Source organism: Meles meles, chromosome 5 (assembly GCF_922984935.1).
Source record: "Meles meles chromosome 5, mMelMel3.1 paternal haplotype, whole genome shotgun sequence".
In the NCBI taxonomy this organism is placed as follows: Eukaryota; Metazoa; Chordata; class Mammalia; order Carnivora; family Mustelidae; genus Meles; species Meles meles.
Genome location: NC_060070.1, coordinates 66,681,690 through 66,704,941, shown reverse-complemented (window position 1 = coordinate 66,704,941; position 23,252 = coordinate 66,681,690). Strand labels below are relative to the sequence as shown.

At 42.3% G+C, this 23,252-nt stretch overlaps 1 protein-coding gene across 12 annotated transcripts in view; it reads right to left on the bottom strand.

Moving 5' to 3' along the window:
- The window catches only part of MAP7 (microtubule associated protein 7), a 167,813-nt gene that overhangs the window by 130,940 nt on the left and 13,621 nt on the right, over nt 1-23,252 (bottom strand). The window contains exon 1 of one of the 12 annotated variants that reach the window (XM_046004616.1): nt 13,504-13,767. The exons of 7 other annotated variants lie outside the window; for them this stretch is intronic. In XM_046004616.1, coding sequence (XP_045860572.1) covers nt 13,504-13,636 — 133 coding nt within the window. In that variant the 5' untranslated portion in view covers nt 13,637-13,767. Of the gene's footprint in view, nt 1-4,189; nt 4,253-13,503; nt 13,768-23,252 lie in introns of those variants that run through there. 4 more of the 12 variants (XM_046004612.1, XM_046004618.1, XM_046004614.1 and 1 more) reach the window with 4 other exon arrangements.

Here is a 23,252-nt window from a genome sequence, read left to right as displayed (position 1 = left end):
GATCGCTTTGTGGGGACTACAGGTCCAGAATCCACGAGTTGTGGCAAAGACCAAGGTAATTTTGAACAAGGTATGATTATACTATGCACAGCTCTCCTCCCAGAAATTCAGATTGAAATTCAGATTTATAATTGAGATCGATCGAGAGCACAGAATACAGATTTCCATCCCCTGCCCCCTGCAAAGTAACTTTCTTTCTCCAGGAAAATAAGGCAACCGTACAATATATCATGTCGAGTGGCTGAGTGAGAGCATAACCCAAGTCTTCAGACTAGCAGTCTACAAGTCTAAGCTTCCTCTTGTTGCTAAAATAGCCCCCACCATAATAGAAGAATACCCACAGTCACTATAGCTAACTCTCTACCTTTCAATTATTCATGTTAATGCCTTGCATTTGCAGAGTTTAGGCTTTACAAATGCTAATCAGGCCCAAGGATTGCGTGAATAATGGAAAACCACAAATAAGTACCAAATCTGATTTTAAGCAATGTCTTCAACACATGCTCTCCCCAGAAATCTTCCCCAAACACTACCTCCCCCCTCCTCTCCGCTTACATTCTTCAACCTAAAAGAAACCTTATTATAGTTAGTTTGGTCAGGAAGATCAACCTAACTTTTATATTTTGCTTTTCCTCTGGTCCCCTAATAGGAATGATGGTGAATGACCAGAAGTACTAATAAGAGAAAAACAAAAGGCTCAGGCCCAGAAACTAGATGCACTATTTGAAAAGGGGAATCTGAAACCTGGCTCTAATGCCTGGCCACTATGTCAGTGGAGAAGATAACTGCCTTCCCCTCAGTTCTGCATGGTGGTGGCACCACCTGTTTCTTCCCTCAGTGATTCCGTATACCTGCCAAGAACAATGAGCTTTAAACCGGATGCAGCAGTTTTCGTCCCCTCCTCTACGGGGAAAAACACCAAACAATGCTGGTGTTCCCATGATTAACACAAAACAAAACACTACATTAGCTAATGTCCAATGTCGCTAATTAAAACCAAATGCCAATTCATAACAGTCCCACTGGCAAAAATCAAAGTGTCTTACTAAATCCAGTGTAAGGATATGGGGAAATGTGGAGCTTCATACAGTGTAGGTGGGACTCTGCTGATAAAATGATTTTGGAAAAGCAACTTAGCACATGAGAATGCACACACTAGTTCTAGGAATATACCAGAGAAACCTGCGTACATCCAAGAAGAGATGTACTAACGGTTACTGGAGCATGATCTGTAGTCGCAACAGGACTAAACGAACAAATTAATCAATGCCTCTGTCCCTCCACTGGAAAATAGTAAGTAAACTGGGAAAGTCACACTGAAGAATTAAACTGTGGTAAAGTCCTATTATAACATTCTACACAGCAGTTAAAACAGACTATGGTGATCACTTTGCACTGGTATTTCCAAACTTGAGGGAAAAGTGCAAACTGGCAGATTGATATATTAATACATAATTTATAGGAATTTAAACACACAGATTATTTAAAGATATCTCCATGTAGTAAAAGTAAAGAAACAGACAGGAAGAGTACATGTTACCTCCCTGGGAAGAGGAAAGGTGGGGCGATAGGAAGGGATGAAAGAAGAAAGACCATGGAAGGATATATAAAAACTGTAACATTAGCCATAATATTTTTATTTATATTCCCCATAAATATTATGTACTTTAATATAAAATTCTTGGTCTAGCTCCCAGGCATATGGGTATTTTTTTAATTTAAATTTTATTTTTTAAAGATTTTATTTATTTGTCAGAGAGACACAGAGAGAGGGCGTAAAAGCAAGAAAAGGAGAAGCAGACTCCCTGCTGAGCAAGGAGCAGGATGCGGGACTTGATCCCAGAATCCTAGGATCCTAACCTGAACAGAAGACAGCTGCTCAACCGACTGAGCCACCCAGGCATCCGACATACAGAGATTTATTATGTTAGCTGTTTTCTAAACTTTTTTTCTTAAAAATCACAACTTTCAAAATATGATAAGTTATAGTCTTCTGTTAAAAGCCAAAACAAATGAAAAAAATAGTGGACCGAGAAAATTATACAACCTTACAACAAAGTGCAAGGTGCAAAGGAACTGTGTTATCAAGCCATGAAGTCGTAGCTTCCTGAATACTACTTAGGAACACAATGACACATTTCAAACACACTTCAGTGTCTCTATTTTTGTGTGGCCAATAGAAAGTGCCTTGCAATACTGTTATGAAAGTAATTGTCTAGGAAAAGGAGTTCATTAGAAATATTTTCTATAGTTATACAATCACTAGGCATCTGAGATTATTTTCAGGTTAAAAAAGTTAGAGGTATGGGGTGGCTCAGTCAGCTAAGCATCTGCCTTTGGCTCAAGTCCTGATATTGGGGTCCTGGGATTCAGCCTGATCCGGCTCCCCACTGAGCAGGGAGCCTGCTTCTCCCTCTACTCCTCCTCCCTGCTTCTCCCTCTACCCCTCCTCCCTGCTTCTCTCTCTGCCCCCCTTCTTCTCCCTCTGCCCCTCCCCCTGCTCTCTCTCTCAAACAAATAAACGAAATCTTAAAAGGAAAAAAAAATTAGAAGTAGAAGAAAAATAGTCTTTAATTATTGAATTCTCATAAAGCAAGTGCATCTTTCAACTGGTTTTAAGTCTCCTAAAATTTAGAAGTCTTAGCAGCAATGCTGGGCTCTTAGAACTATTACAATTAAGCTATCGAATTGCAAAACCTTTCCAAATAACATTCGGGATCACTTACACACTAGCTCATTAGTGCCCAGCACAGTTAGAAGCATGCTTTATGTACCCCCCCACCTAATCCTTAGCCCTCTGAGACAGGTGATGCTATCATCCCTGGTTAGAGATGAACCGAGTGGGCACAGAATGAAGTATCAAGCAGAGTGCCTGAAGCATAAAGCTGGAGTCGGTTTCGCCACCTCCTAGTTCCAAGTTATTAATCCCTCCACATACTGTCTCCAAGAGACCACAGCCCTGTGCAGATGGGAACAACCTCGATTCAACATCTACTTTCACATACAGTCCCCAATTTTAAATTTCAGAGATACTTCTATGACATTCAAACCTGCCTTGCTTGTTTTACCAGCCAGAAAATCTGTTCTCCCCCAGAGACTATACTGTCAGAGACCTGTCACGTCATTAGAAGTCCTGAAGCATCCCTGTGATTCTGAGAAGGAGGTCTTCATCGGAAAAGGAGACCTATTTTTCTCAATCTGTTAATTAAGAGATCCAGTATATTCTGAATTTTGGTACCCACACATTCTGCCACCCTAACTGTCCGAGTATCGAGGGTCCAGTGTGGCCGCTGACGCCTCATTCAGTGATGCCTGCTGTCTTTCCATCATCATCTTAGAAGAGTGAACCTGACATCTCAGGGCCACGGGGAGGAAGCAGGTCATGCTAAGCTCATCAGGGATGAACCACCTGTTGCACCCAGGATGGTTTTCTTTTTTCTGTTTTCCTCTGTTTAACTTTCACACTAAAATGTTGCAGTAAAGTTTTAAGATAAAATAGGCTAGAGGACAACATAAATAGCTACATAATCAGTCAAAAAATTTGCTGTTACCTAGAGTCATTAAAAAGGCATTAATCTTAAAATAAATAAAAAATAAAAATAAAAAGTCATTAATCTTGGGGCGGGGTGGGGGAATCAAATGGGAATGATGGGAATGATGAAGTCGGCCTCCACTCGAATGACTGTGACAGTACCGTCAGAAGAAAGGAATTCAAGAAACACCAAAACTCCTGAATGGAAGTTGTGCTTTTTTAACACATCACCTAAAGTAGTGTGAACTCCCTCTTTAACCCTGTGCTCCTGAATAACACAGATCAGTAATTGTATAGACCCCCCTCAAGAAGCATCAGTAGGGTAATGATCCACAGCAAATTCTCAGATGGGGCTTGGAGCATTCTATTTGCTTTGCTTTCATCTATGATGTTTCATCAAAAAGCCTGTCACTGTCACACAAGCATAGTCCTCCCCCGACACTCAGGATTTAGTTAAAATCCAGTGTCGGTGGCCAATAGTCCTTTTACATGTTGCCTTCTTCCTTCTTCACATCAAATGAAAACAGAAGTTCTTCATTCCTCTCTTGCATTGTACCATTTTAGTGAGAATAATGTTAATTTAATACATCCTCATGTTCACAGCCAAGTGGCAGAAAAGTCAGCTGTTAAGAGTTAGGTGGAGGGGATGAAACTCACAGTGAATATCGCCTTCCATGTGTTTGACTCATACAACCGGCCATCAGCAGAAGGGCTCATCTGCCAGGGAGAGAGCAAGAAAGTGAAATGGATGGGGCACCCGAGGGGGCCTAGTCGGTTAAGCGTTTGCCTTCAGCTCAGGTCATGATCCTGGGGTCCTGGGATCAAGTTCCACATCATGTAAGGCTCCCTGCTCAGTGGGGAGCCTGGTTCTCCCTCTCTCTCTGCTGCTGCCGTGCTTGTGCACTTTGTCTCGTTTTCTCTCAAATAAATAAATAAAATCTGAAAAAAAGAAAGAAAGAAAGGAACAGACCCAAGCACGCTTTGCAGCAACACTCGGCAGCCATAAGGAAGAAAGAAAAGGCTATGTGGGGATACTCTGAGCCTGCAAAGGACCAGGCGTTGATCCAAGTGCACTGTTGAGAAGGTTTACCCATGAGTTCCAGGCTTGAAAAGAGGACAAGTGAGCTGGAAGAGTGCTAATAACTGTGAGAACAGAGTTCAGGAGCATAAGGGTCATACAGAGGATGAAGGGTTTGGAGGATGTGAGCCCACGGTGCAGGCAGGAGGTTGAGCTCACATAGTTGGTGAGATTTAGCATGTTGTCTCATGGTACAGACACACAAAAAATCAGTGTTTGCTGATTCCGAAGTCTGTGGGTGCCCAGGGGAATTTCCAAGTTCACGGGATCGCAGATGGAGTGCTAGTGAGTCCCAACACAGATCTACACTACCTAAATGGAGTCAAAGTGAAGGTCACGTAGCATCAGAGTAAATGTCAAGGTCACCGCAACTTGTGGCAGTGGAGAGGATTTCAAAGTCACTTAGACTGTGATAAAATGTCAAGCTGATTGATGATTGAAGTGTTGATCCAAGTGGTCAGTTTGGAGTTCCATTCAGGACTCAGGCTAACACGAATATAATAAAACTCTGAACCACTAGATGGGTAAGGGGAAGCTAGAGCATACCAAGCCCTGTGTAAAGATTAGGGAAAGGATTTACTACGGCAGTGGCGCAGAAGAATCAGAGGTAGGAGACTCGCAAAAAGAAAATATGATCATCCCAAAGTCAGCCCAGGGTAAAAACCCAGAGTGCTGAGGTCTGGGATCCTAACACTGAGGTTGCCACTTTGCATCTTTACATATTGCTGACGGAAAGGTCGGTGCCAGGAACTGTCTACCTACAAAGAACCTGTTTTTCTGGGCCTTGGGGAAAAAAAGAAAAAGGCTGATGCAGAGATGGTTGTATAAAAGAGAGACAGGAAAGGAAAATTCTGAGCGTGGCTGGGCTGGATGGGGGTCCAGAGGGAACATGACCAGGAAAGCACTGGATGGCTGCTCGCAGCAGCTCTTTCCCGTCCCACAGAGGAGGCGGCGGCAGTGGGAGACACTACCTGTCACTCTGAGGGAGTAAGTCATCAAGGATTCGTTTCTTATGTAATCTGCCCCAACTTAGAACTTCTATCTTATCGTCATAATAGTGAATTTCAGTTGTTCAAAGGGAGGTAAATACTTGTAATACTTCAATCATGGCTGTAATGAGTAACATACCACAAACTTAAATGGACACTTAATAATGAGCTCCAGTAGTTCAAGGAAAGATGATGGTAGAAGCTGCTTCTGGAATGCTCTGGCCCTGGAATGTGGTCCAAGTCGGTCACTGTGGAGTCTGCATACTCTGAACAGAAAACTAACCTCAAGTCCTGTCTGCATGAGGGCTGGAGGGCAAAGGTCTATAACACAAAAGTCACTGTCCTATTGCGTGGCAGGGCGATGGCTGACCTGGTATCTCGAGGCCTTTGACGGATTCAGAACGTAGTCCTGGACCCTGGAATGTCCCAAGGTTTGGACAGATAGCCTCGCTGGCTGTGCTTCCTCGTTTTCCCTGGCTGACAGTGTCGGGGTGTCATCTCTCGTTAGTCATTGTGTAATAAGTATTTAGGAAGCCTCAACTACACGTGAGGCCCTGTGTAGTGACACAGGGTGAATCTAAAGTTCACACTCACTGCCCTGTCAGAGTTCAGTCGAGTTGGAGAGATTTTTTTAACAGTACTCCGCAAACACAATCTAAAATTTGGCTGGAGTAACAAAGGACAAATACATGATCCTTGGCAAGCCTAGAACATGGGGTCCAGCCTGATCTGGGGACACTCTTGAGGAAAGGACATTTAAACTGAAGAAGTAGATGGTGACCAGGTATAGCACAGCAGAGGGAGGAGAATCAGCCACAGCGCACACCAGATAGAGGGAAGAGCTCCACCTCAGGATACAAAGACCTGCTAACACATATATTTAGTAACAGAAGTACGGAACATCCAATATGCTGCCTGCATCAAAAGTTCGCAGCACTTACTGCTGACTGACTGGTGAGAGAAACAAGACCACCAGAGAGAAATAAAAGTATTGAGAGACAAGACAGAAAATGACCAAATTTAGAACAAGAAATCTTGGTGCTGAAAATAGCATGAGAAGAAAAACGGCCCATAGAAAGCAAGTAGCCCCAAATGTAAGTGCCTGGCACAAACCTGCCCTAAAGCCTAGGACATTTCCATTTGTGCGTGCACAAGGAGGTAAAAACAAAACAAAAAACTCCAGCAGTAGAAATTTTGAGAAAAAATTCCTTTTGATTGGTTTCCAAGAAGGCAGAGGATCATGGCTATTTTTCCCTGATTAAGGCAGGCCAGAAGTTTTCCATTAACCCCAAGGAATAAAAGGTACACTCCCTTAATCGTATTTTAAATAACAAGTGAGGTGATCTGACATAATAGTAATTTATTTCCTTCCCTTAACACGGCACAATTACAGGGTACCTACCGCAATGAGTAATCTACCTGACATCTCACATCTGATCCACACAAATAAACACAGGACGGGGAGCCAGTCACATATACCTATTGCGGACAAGAGACTAAAAAGGCCTCAGAAAAGTGGCAGCCCTCCTGGAAATGTTCACTCACAAGCTAGTTAAGGGAACAGGCAGGAGATTAGACTAGGGAAACTTTCTGTAATAGACATGTACTGGAACAGACAAAGAGTATGTTTGTCGGAGTTAACAGAAAATTTGCCATTTATAGTCAAATGTCCCACCTTTTATAAATATCATTTAACGAGCCCCAAATATTTTCCAGAGAGTGTACTAAATGCTTATCATATCTCTAATCCTCACCTCCACCTGTGAGTGTGGTATGATTAATTTCATTTTACAGCTCAGAGCCTGAAGCTTGGAAAGGTTAAGAACTGTAATTTGCTTACTTTCACATGTGGCAACTTTTCTATCACATCACACAGTCTTCTCTCACCCCACAGTTACACTGTATTTCTAATAATCTTGGCAAACTTGGATGTAGCCACTAATAAACAGTCCATCTGGTCAAACTTTTCCTGCCATATAGACCAAGAACGCTGACAGGAGCAGATTCTGAATGTCTATAGTTCTCTACAGGGGCTCAGAGGTAATAACCACAATCTTGACTTTGCATTTGTACTTAGATTTTTGTGCTACATTGTTTCAGAAGGGTTTCAAAAGGGGTCCACAGAGATTCCAACCTTCCTCCTGGACTCCCAAATCACTCCTCAGCAAATACACTTGATGCTTGACCTTGTAAGTAACCCTATGAGGAGGCACCACACCACACCAAACTTCATAATGTTATTCTCAATGATGGTTTTAGGATGACTGGTTCTGCTGAATCCACAGATGATCTTGCTACTACTTTATTAGGCCTGAAACTGTGAACATAATTTTCTTTGGTCAATATGCCTAAGCTCTATTCTTATTTTATACTCCACACTGGACCCAGAATGGTAAATTCTCTGGAATCTGGACAGAATCTATTAAAGTTCTCAAATAATCATCATTGGGAAGAAAGCCTAAGAAAATGGAACTTGCGGGTGGCTCAGTGGGTTAAAGCCTCTGCCTTCGGTTCAGGTCGTGATCCTAGGGTCCTGGTATTGAGCCCTGCATCGGGTTCTCTGCTCAGTAGGGAGCCTGCTTCCCTTCCTCTCTCTCTGCCTGCCTCTCTGACTACCTGTAATCTCTGTCTGCCAAATAAATAAAAAAAAAAACTTAAAAAAAAAAAGAAGAAAATGGAACTGCATTTTATAGTCAGCAAAAATATTCATCAGTGCCCTCTGAAGTAAACACTTCAAACACAATGTCTTATGTCCACCTGTGGTACCCTTTAGGTCTTTGTATCCAGATGTGAGGTATAATGAGGTATGAATTGCCTTTGGAAATTAACAAATCTAGAACATAAACTTAATACATAGAGGGCCCAACATAAATGGGCTCTTCCAAATGCTAAGAACTGAGAATTAAGACGAATTCTCTCAATGAAATTTCCTTTGCTGATGTGAAGGTATTAGTTCCTGCTCAAAACACGGTTAATGTGCCTCCAAATGATCTGCTAATTTTTTAGTAACAACGAACTGAATTTAAAGTTGCCCCTTGAGATATGTTGATGTTAGTGGAAAAGGATACTCAATCCCACCTTCTAATAAATAATATGTAAGATTTATCAGCTGAGAGATTTTCACCAAATACATGTGTTTGGTTCCTATGGTTAGAGCAGTCAGCTATTTTTAGCTCTACTGATTATGTCTCTTGAAACACACACATAATTTTTAAGCCTTTTAGTTTTATAGACCAAGCAAATTCCCATGCATATAGTACCTCACCATAAAAAAAAATTTTGGTTATGGAGAGATTAAATCACATTCTGCTTGTATAGTGATACCTACAGTAATTTCTACTGTAACACAGGATGCCTAGGAAACAATTCCACTCACTCAACAGGTGTTCACAGAGAATCCAGTGAGTGCAAGCCATACATCAGATGTTGTGGTCCTTGTTCTCGGCATCCCCTGTTGTTGTTTTTATATAAAGGCTTTGAATAAAACATTACATTTTGGGTTTCTTGAGCAAATAAAATTTAAGGTAATCAATTTGACTTTAAGATTTCCTCCTTATAATAGGGATCTTTGATACTATTGCTATTCTGAACTATACTTTTGCCTCACTAGCTGTAGAATTCTACTGCTAAAAGTTTTTGCCTAGTCCTGAAATGGCACAAATAAAGACACTGGGAACAGACAATAGTCCAAGTCTTACAGAACAAAAGAGGAAAAGAAAGAAGAAAAAGAGAATGATTCTAGAATGGCATTCACACTTCTTGATGTAACACTCCTTTTCAGGAAAAAAAAAGACTCAGGACTTATAAAGAGGACATTATAATTGCTAGATCATCACTAATCCAATAGGAATACAAACGGTAAATGGTAGATCATATTTCATTTGGAAACCTTCACTGGCAGAAATTCTACCTTTAGAGTGCATAAGCCAAAAAAAAAAAAAAAGAAAGAAATTACTGCAGGCTCCAGAAAAACCCATTCTAACAAAAAAGGCAGGGGGAGGTGAACAGGGAAAAAGGAGAAGACAGCTTCCCAGAACTACTGTGTCCTGATTTCAAGGAGAAAATTTCTTTACAATCTAATCTGCAATTTGCTAACAAAATGAGCAGGAGGCATTAACCTCGATACTAACAAACTGGACAGTTAATACTACCTTGTAAACATATGTCTTATTTTTCCACCAAAGAAAATGATAAATAGTATAACGGAACACAACAAAACAGGGCAGAATCCCTGATACACTCTTAGGTAAAGGCAATGTGGTAAACAGTCATAGGATTAACCTATCAGATACATCCAAACATCAGATACACCCAAACATCAGATACACCCAAACATTAAAATGGTTGCCTTGGAAGGACAATCCTAATATGATCAACATTTCTTAGTATTCTTATGTTAGTAAGACTTTCAGAGCCTATGCAAATTATTTTTAAATGTTGAGTTTATCTCCATTCAATAATGTTCCAACCACTCTGCAATTTCATATACAGAAGAGTAGTCTTGGCCCTTGAGAAACTTACTGTCTAGAGAGGGCACATAGGTATAGATACTTTCATAATACTCTCAGCCCTTCCCCCGATGTCAGTTTATATTCTTGCATTATTTGTACATAGTGGTCTCCTTCACTAGACAGGTAGACACCTCTGAGAGCAGAAACCATGTCAATTACCTTTGCACCACCTCCATAATGTCCCAGCAAAGGAATCTGTATGGACTAAGCATTTAACAAATGTTGGTTTAGGGAGAAAAGGTGTTTTTACTTATTAATTACACTGTGCTCAGTAAAACTCACCATAAGGCAGGTTTGCCTTGAAACCTAAGCAAGGACACTGAGTCACTGCAGTACCTAAATAAGCTTTCCTGCACCAGTCCTCAAATCAGCATTACACCGAGACCTGGGTTCTAGAGGTATAAGAGCAGAAGTGCAGATCACTCCCAATTACTGTCTAAATGTTATTCGTTGATAAGAGCAAGGCATGTAAAACATCTGCATCTCTACTGATTACAAGGGAGAGAAATTTCACCTTCAAGAACTGATCCAGTCTACCAGCTAACCGAACTACTGTCTCACCCCATCAAGGCAATTTTGAAGCCACCACGGGGAGTCCAGACAGTAATCATTATGTTCATTCCTACAGAGTTCATTATGATGGCTACCCAAGACTAAAGTATCTGGAAAGATGCAACCAGTCATTAACCCAGGGTAATCCTGAATAGGAGCATTTACCTCCTGAATTCAGAGCAAACTTCTTTATGCCTGGTAGTGACAGAATAAAGATACTAAGCATGAAAACCAGGTTGAACACAGTTGGCTGATTAGACCACAGAGCAGGCAAAAAAGAAAACAAAGTTTCTGATTGCTTATCTTAATAATAACACATAAAAGATAACCTGTATGTCATCTTGCCATGATGCTTTGGAAATAATTTAAAAAATAAAAGTCCATTCTATGCTGCAACGGATGATGTTGGCAACCAGGGAGTAGCAAGTATAATTTTCGGAGCAGGCAATAACATTTATGTGGAAAAGGACAACTGAAATTGTCTATAAAGCCAGTTTATTATGCTCTACATTCATTTCAAGACCTGACCATATCTGGCGCCAGGAAACACATAAGGTTGGACAATGCAGAGAGGACAAAAATTCAGATCACAGCTCTATAGAGATAGAGCTATAGAGATAGTCTAAGAGATAGCTCTATAGAGATAGTCTACAGAGATAAGACTAAAACTATGTTGTCTAAGAAGGTAACCACTTGCCATGTGTGGCTATTTAACTAAAAAATCAATTAAAATTTAAAAATCAGTTTCTTAGTTATAGTAGCCATATTTCAAGGGCTCCCAGCTACATGTGGCTAGTGGTTATCATACCGGACGGGGATACATAGAATATTTCCATCACTGTTCTACTGACAAAGTTAGATTTGAAACTGGACATTCCTATTGCTCAGACACACCTGATGAGAAATTCAGAACCAAGCCAATAGCCTTATTCATCAAGAACCACTGATATTTCCAGGGTTGTTTATTTTATTAGATGTGTCCATAAATTAGAGACATTTGGGGATATACAGAAAGTCTGGACATCCTTATCAACAAAAGATTTTCCTCCTCTCTTCCTTCTCTTTCCCCTTGATATAGGGAAAAGCAGAAAAGGAAAAATGGTAGAGGATCAGAACCTTCTTAAGCCTCTCTTATCCAAAAAGTTGCACGGATTGCCAAAAACAGATTTTTAGAAGCACCTACTTCCCCTTGCCTTCCTCCTTTAAATAAAATACTAAAGGCAAATGAAAACAAACAAAACACAGGAGAAAGAGAGGAATTCAAGAAAACTACTCAGAAGAAAACAGATAGCTATCCTAAACTACTGCTCTAAGATGCCTAAGGGAAAAGTGCTGCAAATGAAGACCATCTCCAAAAATACACAGTGGGCACAATTCAACAGATCCACATTAATTTAGAACGTTACCACTTCCTAAGAGGCCAAATGATCTGCTACTAACAATTTAAAGTATTGGGTTTTCATCAAGAGCACACCCTGTTTCAATTGTCTAACGCCTGGGCAAAAAACAAAAACCAAAACCGAAACAAACCAATCATCTACATCAGCTTCCATCTGTGGCTTCTGTAAATTCCTGAAGTCATTTGGTTCTAACACAGAAGCTATGTCTGATAGTGAAACTAAAGTCAACTATGTTACTTAGATCCCAGTTATTAGAAATTCTCTGTATATGGTATTTTAAAAGTGAAGTAAAATATACTTCCGGATTTAGAGTAGACAGTTGCAATTATATTTGAGAAAAGCAAATGAAGATTCACTCAAGAACCAGGAAAAGAAAGCCAGTCATTTTCAGACACTGGATTCTATTCAATCAGTGTCTTATTCTATCAGTGTTTAAATGTTTGCCTGCTACTTTGCCATGCTACTGCTCTGTACCACACAGAGGAAAATTTGATATCTCCGTGACAGAACAGTTTGAATGCAAGCTAAAATTTAATCCCCACATAGAAACAACAAAACTGGTACTCTATCAGCTTAAGCAATGAATAGCTTATATATTTTGGGGAAGGGAGTTGCAAGAAAAAACTTAAAATGCAAGCCTTAAAGCCCTTCTTCTAAAGGCATGATGTTGCCATCCCGAAAATTACAGCCCTGGGGGAGGAGAGGTGGCTATGAGACAATGCTAAAAGATGGAGTACCCAGGGATTTGAGAAGCCAGTCAAAGCTGCTGCTCCGTGTCATCATTATGAAAGAAATGCACAAGAACCAGACCTCTCCTTTCCACACCCAGCACAAGCCAGCCTCCTGGAGATGTTCAGTAGCAGTTAACACCCAAGTTAGAAAGCCTCATGGTCCCCCCTCCCTGTTCCCTAGCTTTGTCCTCTATGGTGCGCTCAGTGTTTATTTACCTCCTCCTTCAAGCTCTCAGTATTTCCGAATAGAAAAGGAAGAAAGGAACATCTTGACCCTCTGCCCTTGGAAAGGCTACACTCTTCGGTCACTTTAACTCATCCCCTTCGGAGGAGAAACTGTCCTTATTAAACAGAAATCACCGATGCACCTAAGCAAGGTGGGGAGGTGTTCGTTTAAACCCGGACGACTCCTATTCCTATTGCTAGGACAGTGTCATTGGTAACTGTTCAAGTGAGCATGAGAAAATTAAAGATCTCCAGGCCAAGAAAGCAGCGAGGGTCAGAAAGGCAACTGATCTGAAAGCTACCAAATCTGCAAAATCTGTTCCCCATTTCATGCATCCACAGTTCTACAGAATGTGTAAATACCACCGGCAAACTGCTAGGAGGTCACAAGCACTCCACACCATGTGCACACAGTTTGTAAATGTGCCACAGAGGGTGTGGGAAATAAGGGCTGGTTCCAACCAAAGGGTAGAGCTAATGCATACCTTTTGGTCTTCTGGAATTTCCATTCTTTTGCTGTTCCTCTTCCTCGTTAATGGTGAATAAACCAAGGGGAATTGGCCTTGCACTGGTCTTCTTCAGTCTCTCTTGTCGGATAGCTGTAGCAGATCCAGGCATACCGCGGCTACTAGTTCTTTTAATTATTATTATATTAAAAATATATGCTTATGTAATTGCAGCTCCCAGGAAGCTGCTAGTTTCTAAGCGGCCAGTTCATTTGAGCACTTGTAATAGATCCCCTATGGGTAAACAGTGTGCAAACAGCTGACAGATACTACCAGCCACTTGGCAACTGAGGCCCTGCAGTTCCCCCTCACCTAGCAGCAGCCCCCCCCAACTCCCCTCCGCGCCCCCTCCCACTTACTCTCCCCGGGCATGTGGCTGGCTGGAGCCCGCTGCTTGCACACGCGCTCCCCACACACGCACGCGCACTCTCCTTCCGGAAAAGCCCTAGGAAAGGCACGCAGGGTCAGCTGCCTCCGTCCACTGCCTAACCTGTGCAGTCAGATCCGGGCTCTTCCCCCTGCGGCACCTGTCCCCAGGCTTGTCCCCCGCCGCCGCACGGTAGGCTGTTCCGCACACGGCACAGAGGGGAAGCGGCGAGATGCCGCTGTGCACAGTTGCCCTGACAACCCCGACCTGTCCGGGTCCAGGAGGAGAGGGAGCGGCTCTACGACTGCCTGGCACCGCCAGCGGCCGCGGGCTCCGGTCGGGAACTCACCGCAGCGGGCGGGAGCCCAGGGAGGGAGGCGGCCAGCGCGCCGCGAGGCTCCTTCTTCCTCTCCTCTCTACCCCGGCCCCACTGGGCCCGCACCGGCGGCAGTGCACCCCCCGGGATGGGGCCAGGGACTCAAGGCAAGAAGACTTCTTTGTTGGGGGGCTGGGTTTTCAATCGGGACAGTGTTTGCGAGTCCCTGGATGAAGGAAGGAAGGCCTTGCTGGAGCCGCACGGCTCACTCCGCACTCAGTCACACAGCCCTGCGGCGTCCCTGCCACCCGAGTCTGTGTGAACACAGGCAGGGCCCCACCTGGCAGGAGGACCAGCACTGCCCTGCACCTGAGGCCTACCAGGGAGGGGAGACAGGGGGAGAACCCGGACTCTTCTCCCAGAGCCGGCAGTCTGGAATACCCCGAGTGCAAGTCCAGCGGAAAGGAGAGAAACTACAGTCCTTCAAGGAAAAAACAATCTGCCCCACCACATCCAGGCTACTCCCCCTTCAATTCCACCGGCCCTGGGCCAGTCACTCCCAGCCCAGCTGAGCAATCCTCAACACTTGACCCACTTTTAGTTCTTTTTCGGATTGTTTTCTCCAAAGCATACAATCATGTGATATTGTTTTCTCCTGAAATGAGCTTTCTCACTTAAGACTCTCCACTTCTAGGCAGCCTGAAATGTATGCTGTATGTGGGGCGAAAAATTTCAATTTATAGTGACACTGACGAATGCCAACTGCCAAATTAAGAAACTAATTTTTGTTGTTTTTGTTTTTGCTTCTTAATCAAAATCAAGTCTGCTTAAAAAGTCCAAAGCCATCTTCCCACCTCAGACCACTCTCCTACTTTTCTTCTCAATACTCTACTCACTCAAGAGAGGACCCTGAGGATTCTATGACTAGTACCCTGTCTAAATCCTTTGAATGGAAGAGTAACTACTGACAATTCACTTAATTTTTCTTGGTGCCTTAGTTTTTGCTGTAAAATTGAGGTGACATCATTTACCTTTCAGGATTGGGGAAAGGATTAAATGAGCATAGTGGTAGCAGGAAGAAGTCCTTATAAAAAGCAAAAGCAGGTGATATGTATAAGAATCATTTTTTTTTTTTTTAAAGTAATCTCTATTCCCAACATGGGGCTCGAACTCACAATCCCAGGATCAAGAGTCTCATACTCTTCGAACTGAGCCAGCCAGATACCTCCCTGTTTTTACTTTTTATAATACCTCTGTTCTAAGTAGTCCATTTTTGCTTCATATTTAAGGTGTTTCCAGTTCAACTATCAACTTTATCAAAGAACAGTTCTATTTTTTTTATCTACTAATATTGCCCAGGCCACTGCAGGAGACATACTAGATGCTGAGGCAAATGTACTCTGGGGAAATAAAAACAAAACCACCAAAACTATAGAAATCTTTCCCTCGAAGACTGAGGGGATTTAATTAAGGTTAAACAGGCATTAGATGTGTAGATGGGGGAAATGCTGGAAATTTCAGATATTAAATTTACTTAAAATTATGGTCATCTGTGTGATCGGTATTTGAAATAAAAGTGAATGGGGCTGAAGAACTGAGCAGGTCTGAGAAAGCACCTACATCAGCATTTTTCATGCAAGGAAAACCGAGGCCCGAGAGGTAAAATTCCTTGCCCAGGTCAAATGTTAGCTGGCAGCAAGAGTGAACATTCAGATCTCCTTCTCCATAGTTCAGTGCTTCTGCTTATGAAGAACATTTGGCCTACACAGTTTAGAATCCTAGATCCTCTCTACAGCCTCTACAGAGGTCGCAAGATGTGAAGGAAGGAAAGGAAGAACCATGCCTAGAACATGCAAGATCCTGTTGTTCAAGAAATAAATGGAGGATACCATATAGTCCCATAATTCTACCAGTAATTTTATTTGGTAATTCTATTTCTGAATTGAAGATGATTTATTATTTCTTATTTCTTTAATCAGGTGATCAAGAAACATAGCCCAATATTACCATATACATATTTATGGAAATCTTTTCAAATCTAGTTTGTTTCTTCTACCTTCCAGAGAATCAGGTTAGTACTTACAATGGCAACATAAACACATGGCTGAAACAACTTTTTGGCAGAAAAAGTAAAAAGCTACATTTCAAATGACAAATTTCCTTCAAAAATATTCCTTACCCAAATAAAGCTAATAGCTTCTGACCATCTCCATGAAATTTAACAAAAGTAAAGGAAGAGATAAAGCTAAGGAAAAAGGGATCTTTTCCTTCATCTTCCACATAAAACACTGAGAGGATTAACATTTTATGAGTATCTTAGGAAGACAATGAAACACATTTCTAAGAGTGGCTTTGAAAAAGCGAAGGGAAAGCTGAAATTCAAATGACTTCTGCAGAAGATGTACATTCCTTTACTTTCAAGGATGGCCTGGATGGCTTTAAAGCTTTTATAGGAGAAATGCAGCAGCAAAGCAAAGGCTTCATAGCCTTTACCTTGTCTGGGTAAGATATCAAAAAGGAGCCCCCCCTTGAGGTCTGTGGAACCGGAGATCACAGGACAGTCCCTCTGGGACACACAGGACCGAAATTGAGCCCACCTCACTAGGCAATCACTAGTTCTCCTGTTAACTGCAGTAGACTATCCCCTCAAATGACAAATATGGCATTCTTCATGCTCTAGCATAAGAAGTCTCATGGAGAATTTTGATTCGTATCAAAATGTGGAAGTCACCAAAATGGCTGTTTTGAAAATTATGCCTAAACCATCTACAGGGAAATGAAAGCCTAATCAAAGGAGGCCAAAAGTCACCACCGTCCTACAGCCCATGGGCAGGCACGGGGTCAAGAATTCCATTATCTAGGAACATCTCCAACTTTGTCAGATGCTGTTCCAAGTGCATTGGATAGGTTACCTGTGTTAGTCATAACAGCATGGGGGAGAGGAGTCATCACCTGACAGGTCAGGAAACAGAGGCTCACAGAGGTTAAAGTCCCCCAGCTAGTTAAGTCACTGAGTCAGGATTAAACCATGGCCCATCTGCTCTGAGGCTAAGATGCTTTTGTCCAGCTGCCTTGTAAATCCTGACTGCAACAGTGACTAGCTATGTCCCAGTCACAGTTGTGACCAGTCACAGAGATGCAAACAGCCCAAGATCAAATGATCATAATAAAGGAGGTTTTTTCCCCCCTATCCATGAAGTACACATTTAAGACATAAATACATTTGAGATTAGTTTCTTAAATGCTCAAACCCCGTCTTTAAATGGATACAGGTGTTTAACTCTTATTTAATTTCAGGAATACTGGGGCTGAACCCCTGCAGAAGCATGGGCTTCCAGTCTTCTCCCTTTTATACTCAGACCCCAAACAAAAGCAGATGTGGAAAGGGGATGGCAAAGCCTTAAAGTAAAAGGAATCCTATTCCGAATTTCTCAGCTCTTCCTCAGAACTAATAAGTGCTTTCAATTGGATGTGGCCTTGAACATCACTTGCGGGTACAGTCCCCGTGGGAACTGGGGTATGTAGACTTCCAAGAGTCAGTGAGGTTTTACAATGGTTTCAATTGTTATAATAATAAGTGACTTTTAATGGAGACTTGGTACAAAGTTGGAAGAAATAAGATATTACCTAGTGAGAAAAGGTAGACTTTTTAACTAAACTCACTTTATAGAGAGAAAAATGTTCCCAATATAATCATTAAATACAGTGACAATTGTAAGTGGAAATGATACCACTCGTCCATTATTAATGAAACAGGCCACTAGGCTGTCGAGCAACTGCTGTCCCCACCAATTCCCACCCCCAGCCCCACTCCCTTAGTATGCAATGAATTTATATTTGTCCTTCTTACCCTGGCTGGCGGGCCCCTCTGGCCTGCCTCCAGCCATGAGGCAGGTGAATATGAAACAGTCAAACTAACTGCTTGGTAGGGGAAGTCATCTCGTGATTTGGACCTACCTGTCACAATGTTCTAGGAGACTAAACACAGGTAGGCACATGTATACACACATATGCTTCAGGCTGGCTTCTGCTCACATGTATCCCTCCTTTATTTTATGTCTTCTTTATGACCGTAAGACTAGAAAATAGCATACAGTCCATGAATGAATCTAAGACTATCCTCCTGCAAATAGCAATCTGTTTAAGCAGTGAGAAGCATACCTAGACTCTCCCCTCTAAAAGCCTGGTGAGCTTTACAAAAACATTCCTGAAATGGAAAAGAGCCTGACTGGTACTCATCAAGGACTGTAGCTGAGAACAGAAATCACTACTGCTGGACTGAATGGACAGTCGCTGGTAAATTACAGTTCTATACACATATAAGTTAGTTACTTTTCAGCAGGGCCCAGAAGTGCCTTTTCTTATTTCTACATTATGATTAATACACAGGAACTGATTAATTCCTCAAAACTACTGGACTTCAGTAATCTTTTAAATATTTAATGAATAACCCCACCACCACCACCACCACCACCACCAAGGTAAGCTGCAATTTACTTCTAGTAGCAGTTTTGGAAATCCACATTTTAATGCAATATTAAAAAGAAAAGAAAACCTTCATAGGGTTTGAAAACACAAAGCCAGCACAGGTTGACTGTGGAATCAAACAGCCCCTGAGAACAAAGGGTCCCAGCTGGTTCTCTGCCATGGCCTTCTTGAAGTTGGAGGGCTCCCTTACAGTTTCCTAGAATGAGGACACTTCCTCATGGCGGCTTTGGCAATAAAGGCATAATGTCCTGCCATCTTGCAGCATTATACAGAGCTTCCAATAAGCTGCTGGACAAAGAAGTACAGCACAAAGAAAGACTGACCCTTTGAAAGGAAAATAAAAAGGCAGGTTCGCTTTGATCTTATTTTACCACCTTTTGTTAACAGGCACTAAGAAAAACAGTAAATACTACTCTAGCAGTGACATGCCAGCAACCAAGAAGTCCAAGGTCCCTGCTGTGCCTTTTATAACATTTCCATAAATCTCTGCTGCGTGGTGAGCACTTTGTGGTGGCGGCAGAGCCCATTTTCCCATGTCTGCCCCACCGTAAAAAAATTTCAAACCCTGAGGATTCACTTATCTGAACATAAGGTATGGACCAAGCTTTAAAACTCTTTCCTAGGGGTGCCTGGGTGGCTCAGTGGGTTAAAGCCTCTGCCTTCGGCTCAGGTCATGATCCCAGGATCCTGGGATCGAGCCCTGCATCAGGCTCTCTGCTCCGCGAGGAGCCTGCTTCCTTCTCTCTGCCTGCCTCTCTGCCTAGTTGTGATTTCTCTCTGTCAAATAAATAAATAAATAAATAAATAAATAACTCTTTCCTAAACATTAGGGATCACTAGCTAAGTTGCTAATATTATAAAATGCCACTTTAAACTTGGAACCCAGGAAGCTAGGTTAGAATGTCCTTGGGCCGTTCTAACGTTCATTATTCCCGCTGACGATACCTAATGTACGCTGCATGAACTTCTGAATTCCCGGACACGAGTTAAGATGGGCACACGTCCTCTCCTCTAATAGTGACACCCTTGGGAGGTTATCAATCCAATTTTACAGATTCAAAAGGAGGCAAAGAAATCAATTGCTGGTTTCAACAGAAGAATCAGATGGACAGCCAGGCCTGTGTTTCTCCGTTACCTGACCTATCATTGGTCTTTGAGCAGTTACAGATTTAGTTTTATTTTTTGAGCCACACCACTAGAAAGGTAAGGAAACTGAGGAACTGTGGTCCCCTGTCTTGCTTTAGGAGGCAGAAATCATGTCAAAGGTGCAAGGGAGGGTGGTGTGGGCAATGACATCAGAGGGGAGGCAGCAGGCAAATCATACAAGGTTCTCCCACGTAACAGAGGCAGGGGAGGGCGCATTCAGGAGTGTTGATGATGAGATGTTTGATCCAGACTGGCCAGTCTCGTGGAGGATGGGTTGAAAAGGAGGAGTGAGACTTATGAAAAACCAGTTCCCGGGGCGCCTGGGTGGCTCAGCGGGTTAAGGCCTCTGCATTCGGCTCAGGTCATGATCCCAGGGTCCTGGGATCGAGCCCCGCATCGGGCTCTCTGCTTGGCTGGGAGCCTGCTTCCTCCTCTCTGTCTCTCTGCCTGCCTCTCTGCCTACTTGTAATCTCTATCTGTCAAAAAAAAAAAAGAAAAACCAGTTCCCTAAGTTCTCTACCCAGGTGGAGAAAAGCGGTGACTGGGGGGATGGAAGTCCAAAAAAGGAAAATGAGCACTCACTTGTGTTTGTTTTTCAAACAGGCAGGCCCTAGCAGCGTGGAAGACTTATTTCAGAGGGATGAGCATGGATACCGAGTTGCTGCCAAAGCCCAGATGAGTGTGGACAAGTGGGCAACGGGAAGGAAAGGAGGTATTTTATTAAAGATTTAGAGGAGAACGAGGGTTTTATATCTGTAGATAAAACAGAGAGATGGCTAGACTCAGGGCCAAAATCATCAACAGATCAAAATAATGGGCTATCACTAAAAAAAGACTTAGTAACGATAAATATGAACCCCTCTTTTTAAGTCCAGCTGCACAGGCACAGAAGACAACCCAGTCAAGCTTCAGGAGCTGCAGAGAAGGAGGGTGCATGGACAGCGAGCTCTTGACATATGATCGGCTTGATGAGGCAGTGAAAGTCCTAACAGTATCACAGGTGGTATCAGCAGATGTCCAGCTCACTGAGTAAGGGAAAGAACCTTCTCTGCTTGGGGGTCCTCGGATCACATTGCCTGAACTAGGTATTTCAGTGGGATGATAAATTAGAACACAGTCGGAAGAAAGCAGCCTAGGACTTGCCAAGATTCTAGGCTATAACACAGGAGATCACTGGAAAGAAGGTACATTTTCCTCTGGAGAAAACAGGGCAAGATCTGGAGAAACAAGGTAACTGTATTAAAGGTTAACATGTGGAGGCATTTCTACTTTTAGTGTAGTGCTGGAAGGCAGAACGAGGACGGGTGATTGGAAGTTACCAGAAGGTAACAAGCTGTGCCTTCCGTCACTGAAGATGGCCATGCACAAACACGGACCTGGGATGACGGTGCTGAATTAACGCGTTGTGTCCAGGTTGGATTCTTAGGTCTTTGGAGTCTCTTCTGATCCCACAACTGACTCCACAACTGGATGAGAACCTAAGGGCAGTTAGATGCCCAGGGGAAAACACTCTGGCAGAAAGAAAAAGCCTGAGAGAGCTTCAGAAGGCCCTCCCCTCCCCACCCCCCCCACCCCGCCCTTATTTACACTTCACAGAGCTCTGGTTTTTGTAGGCAGATCTACAGTTGTATTGTTTTACTCATTCAGCTGATGCCCCCCAGAGGTTTTAGACGTAAAGCTAAAATACACAAACAATGGAAGCTTCCCTCAGCGTTTGGTTACCACAGGCCGGTGCTCAGGATTGCTACACCTGCAGCTCCCAGACTTCCCGCACTCTCCCCCACGGGCAACTTCATAGACATCTACAAGATGAGAAATTCTAGGGAAGATGGGGACTAAAAATGAAGAAGATAAACGAGTTTTCCCTCAATGACGCCATTTACTTTGAATGGAACACCGCGGCTCTGTAACTTCAGAGAGGAGATCTAAAGGTTCGTGAGAGAAGAGCAGTATTGAAGAATAGTAAAGCAATTCAGTTTATTACTTTATGGGCATTTTAAGGAGAGTGACTGTCTTAAGTCTTCAGGTCAGTGAAGAACTGACCCAGCCCGGAGCAAGGGGTTCAACATTCATTACAGAACTTCTTGAGACTTGCCCCCAATCCCATCTTTTGTGGCTTTGCTACTCTTTCCAATTCTTTATCCTAAAATGCCCTACTGAAATTAAAACTGACATCAATTAAGATATTTTAAGAGGTTTAATATCTGTTTTTACCTTAAAAGTTAATTTAAAAGTTTCTCTTAAAAAGTAATTGAAATGTGTTACATAATCGCTGGGGAATACTCTGATTTTCTTTCTGAGGGTCAATGTGTCCGGTCAGGCTTCTCCAAAGATACAGAACCCAAAATACTATTGGACTACTGTTGATACTACATACTACTAGTTCTCTGGAGAAAAATACATAAGTCATAGAAAGAGACATATTTAAAAAAAAAAAAAAGACTTATTTTAAGGAATAATGGCAGCTGTGATCGTAGAAGCTGGCAAGTCCAAAATTTGTAAGGCAGGAAGGCCAGCAGCCTGGAAGCTTAGGCAGAATTTCTCTTCTCTGGGAAACCTCAGTTTCTGCACTAAAGGCCTTCAACGGATTGGATCAGGCCCCCTATATTATCGAAGGTAATCTTCTTCAAGTCAAGTGACTGTAAATGTTAATCACATCTATAAAATATCATCACAGCAATATTTAGACTACTGTCTGACCAAATAACCGGGTACTGGAGACTTGCTAAATTGACAATAAAATCAGCCATCATGGTCAGAGACATCACAGAGATTAAGACACTCCATTCCCACACTGAAATCAACATGCTGTAGATGAAAGCATGCCACTCAAAAGTCAAAGGTCTATTTGTCAGGGATCATAATTTTCACTGTAGAGGCCGGACACTATTTACTCAAGTCATTTCCAATATTGCAATGTTCTATTAATTGTATTGTATTCATACAGTCGGGCTCAGGCAATCTCAGAGTAGAACTATTAAATCCTCTTACCTTTCACTAATGATCTCTCCTTGAGAATCCTGTGCAGGTCAGCATCAAAGCATTATCAAATAAATCCTTTTAATCATTATAACAACTGGTTGCCTCAACATTAAATGGATTGGGAAGTGCAGATATGCAAGTTAAAAAAATTACTCCCTATTGTCATAAAGTAACCCCACTGTCTCAATCAGAAGAAACATATATAAATATGTGGACGGGGAGGGCATTGGATAATACATGTTTCTCATGAGAAAATAAAGTGTGTATGAAGGTTTGAGGTACTAAACTTTATAGTTATTCGTTAAAAAGAACCAACTCTGACAAAGGAAAAAATGATATACAATTCTGAGGCATAGTTCTGAAATCAACCTAGGGGAAGGAAGCGCCTAACAGAAGGGCAAATTATATAATCATGGTGGGTAAGTTTGA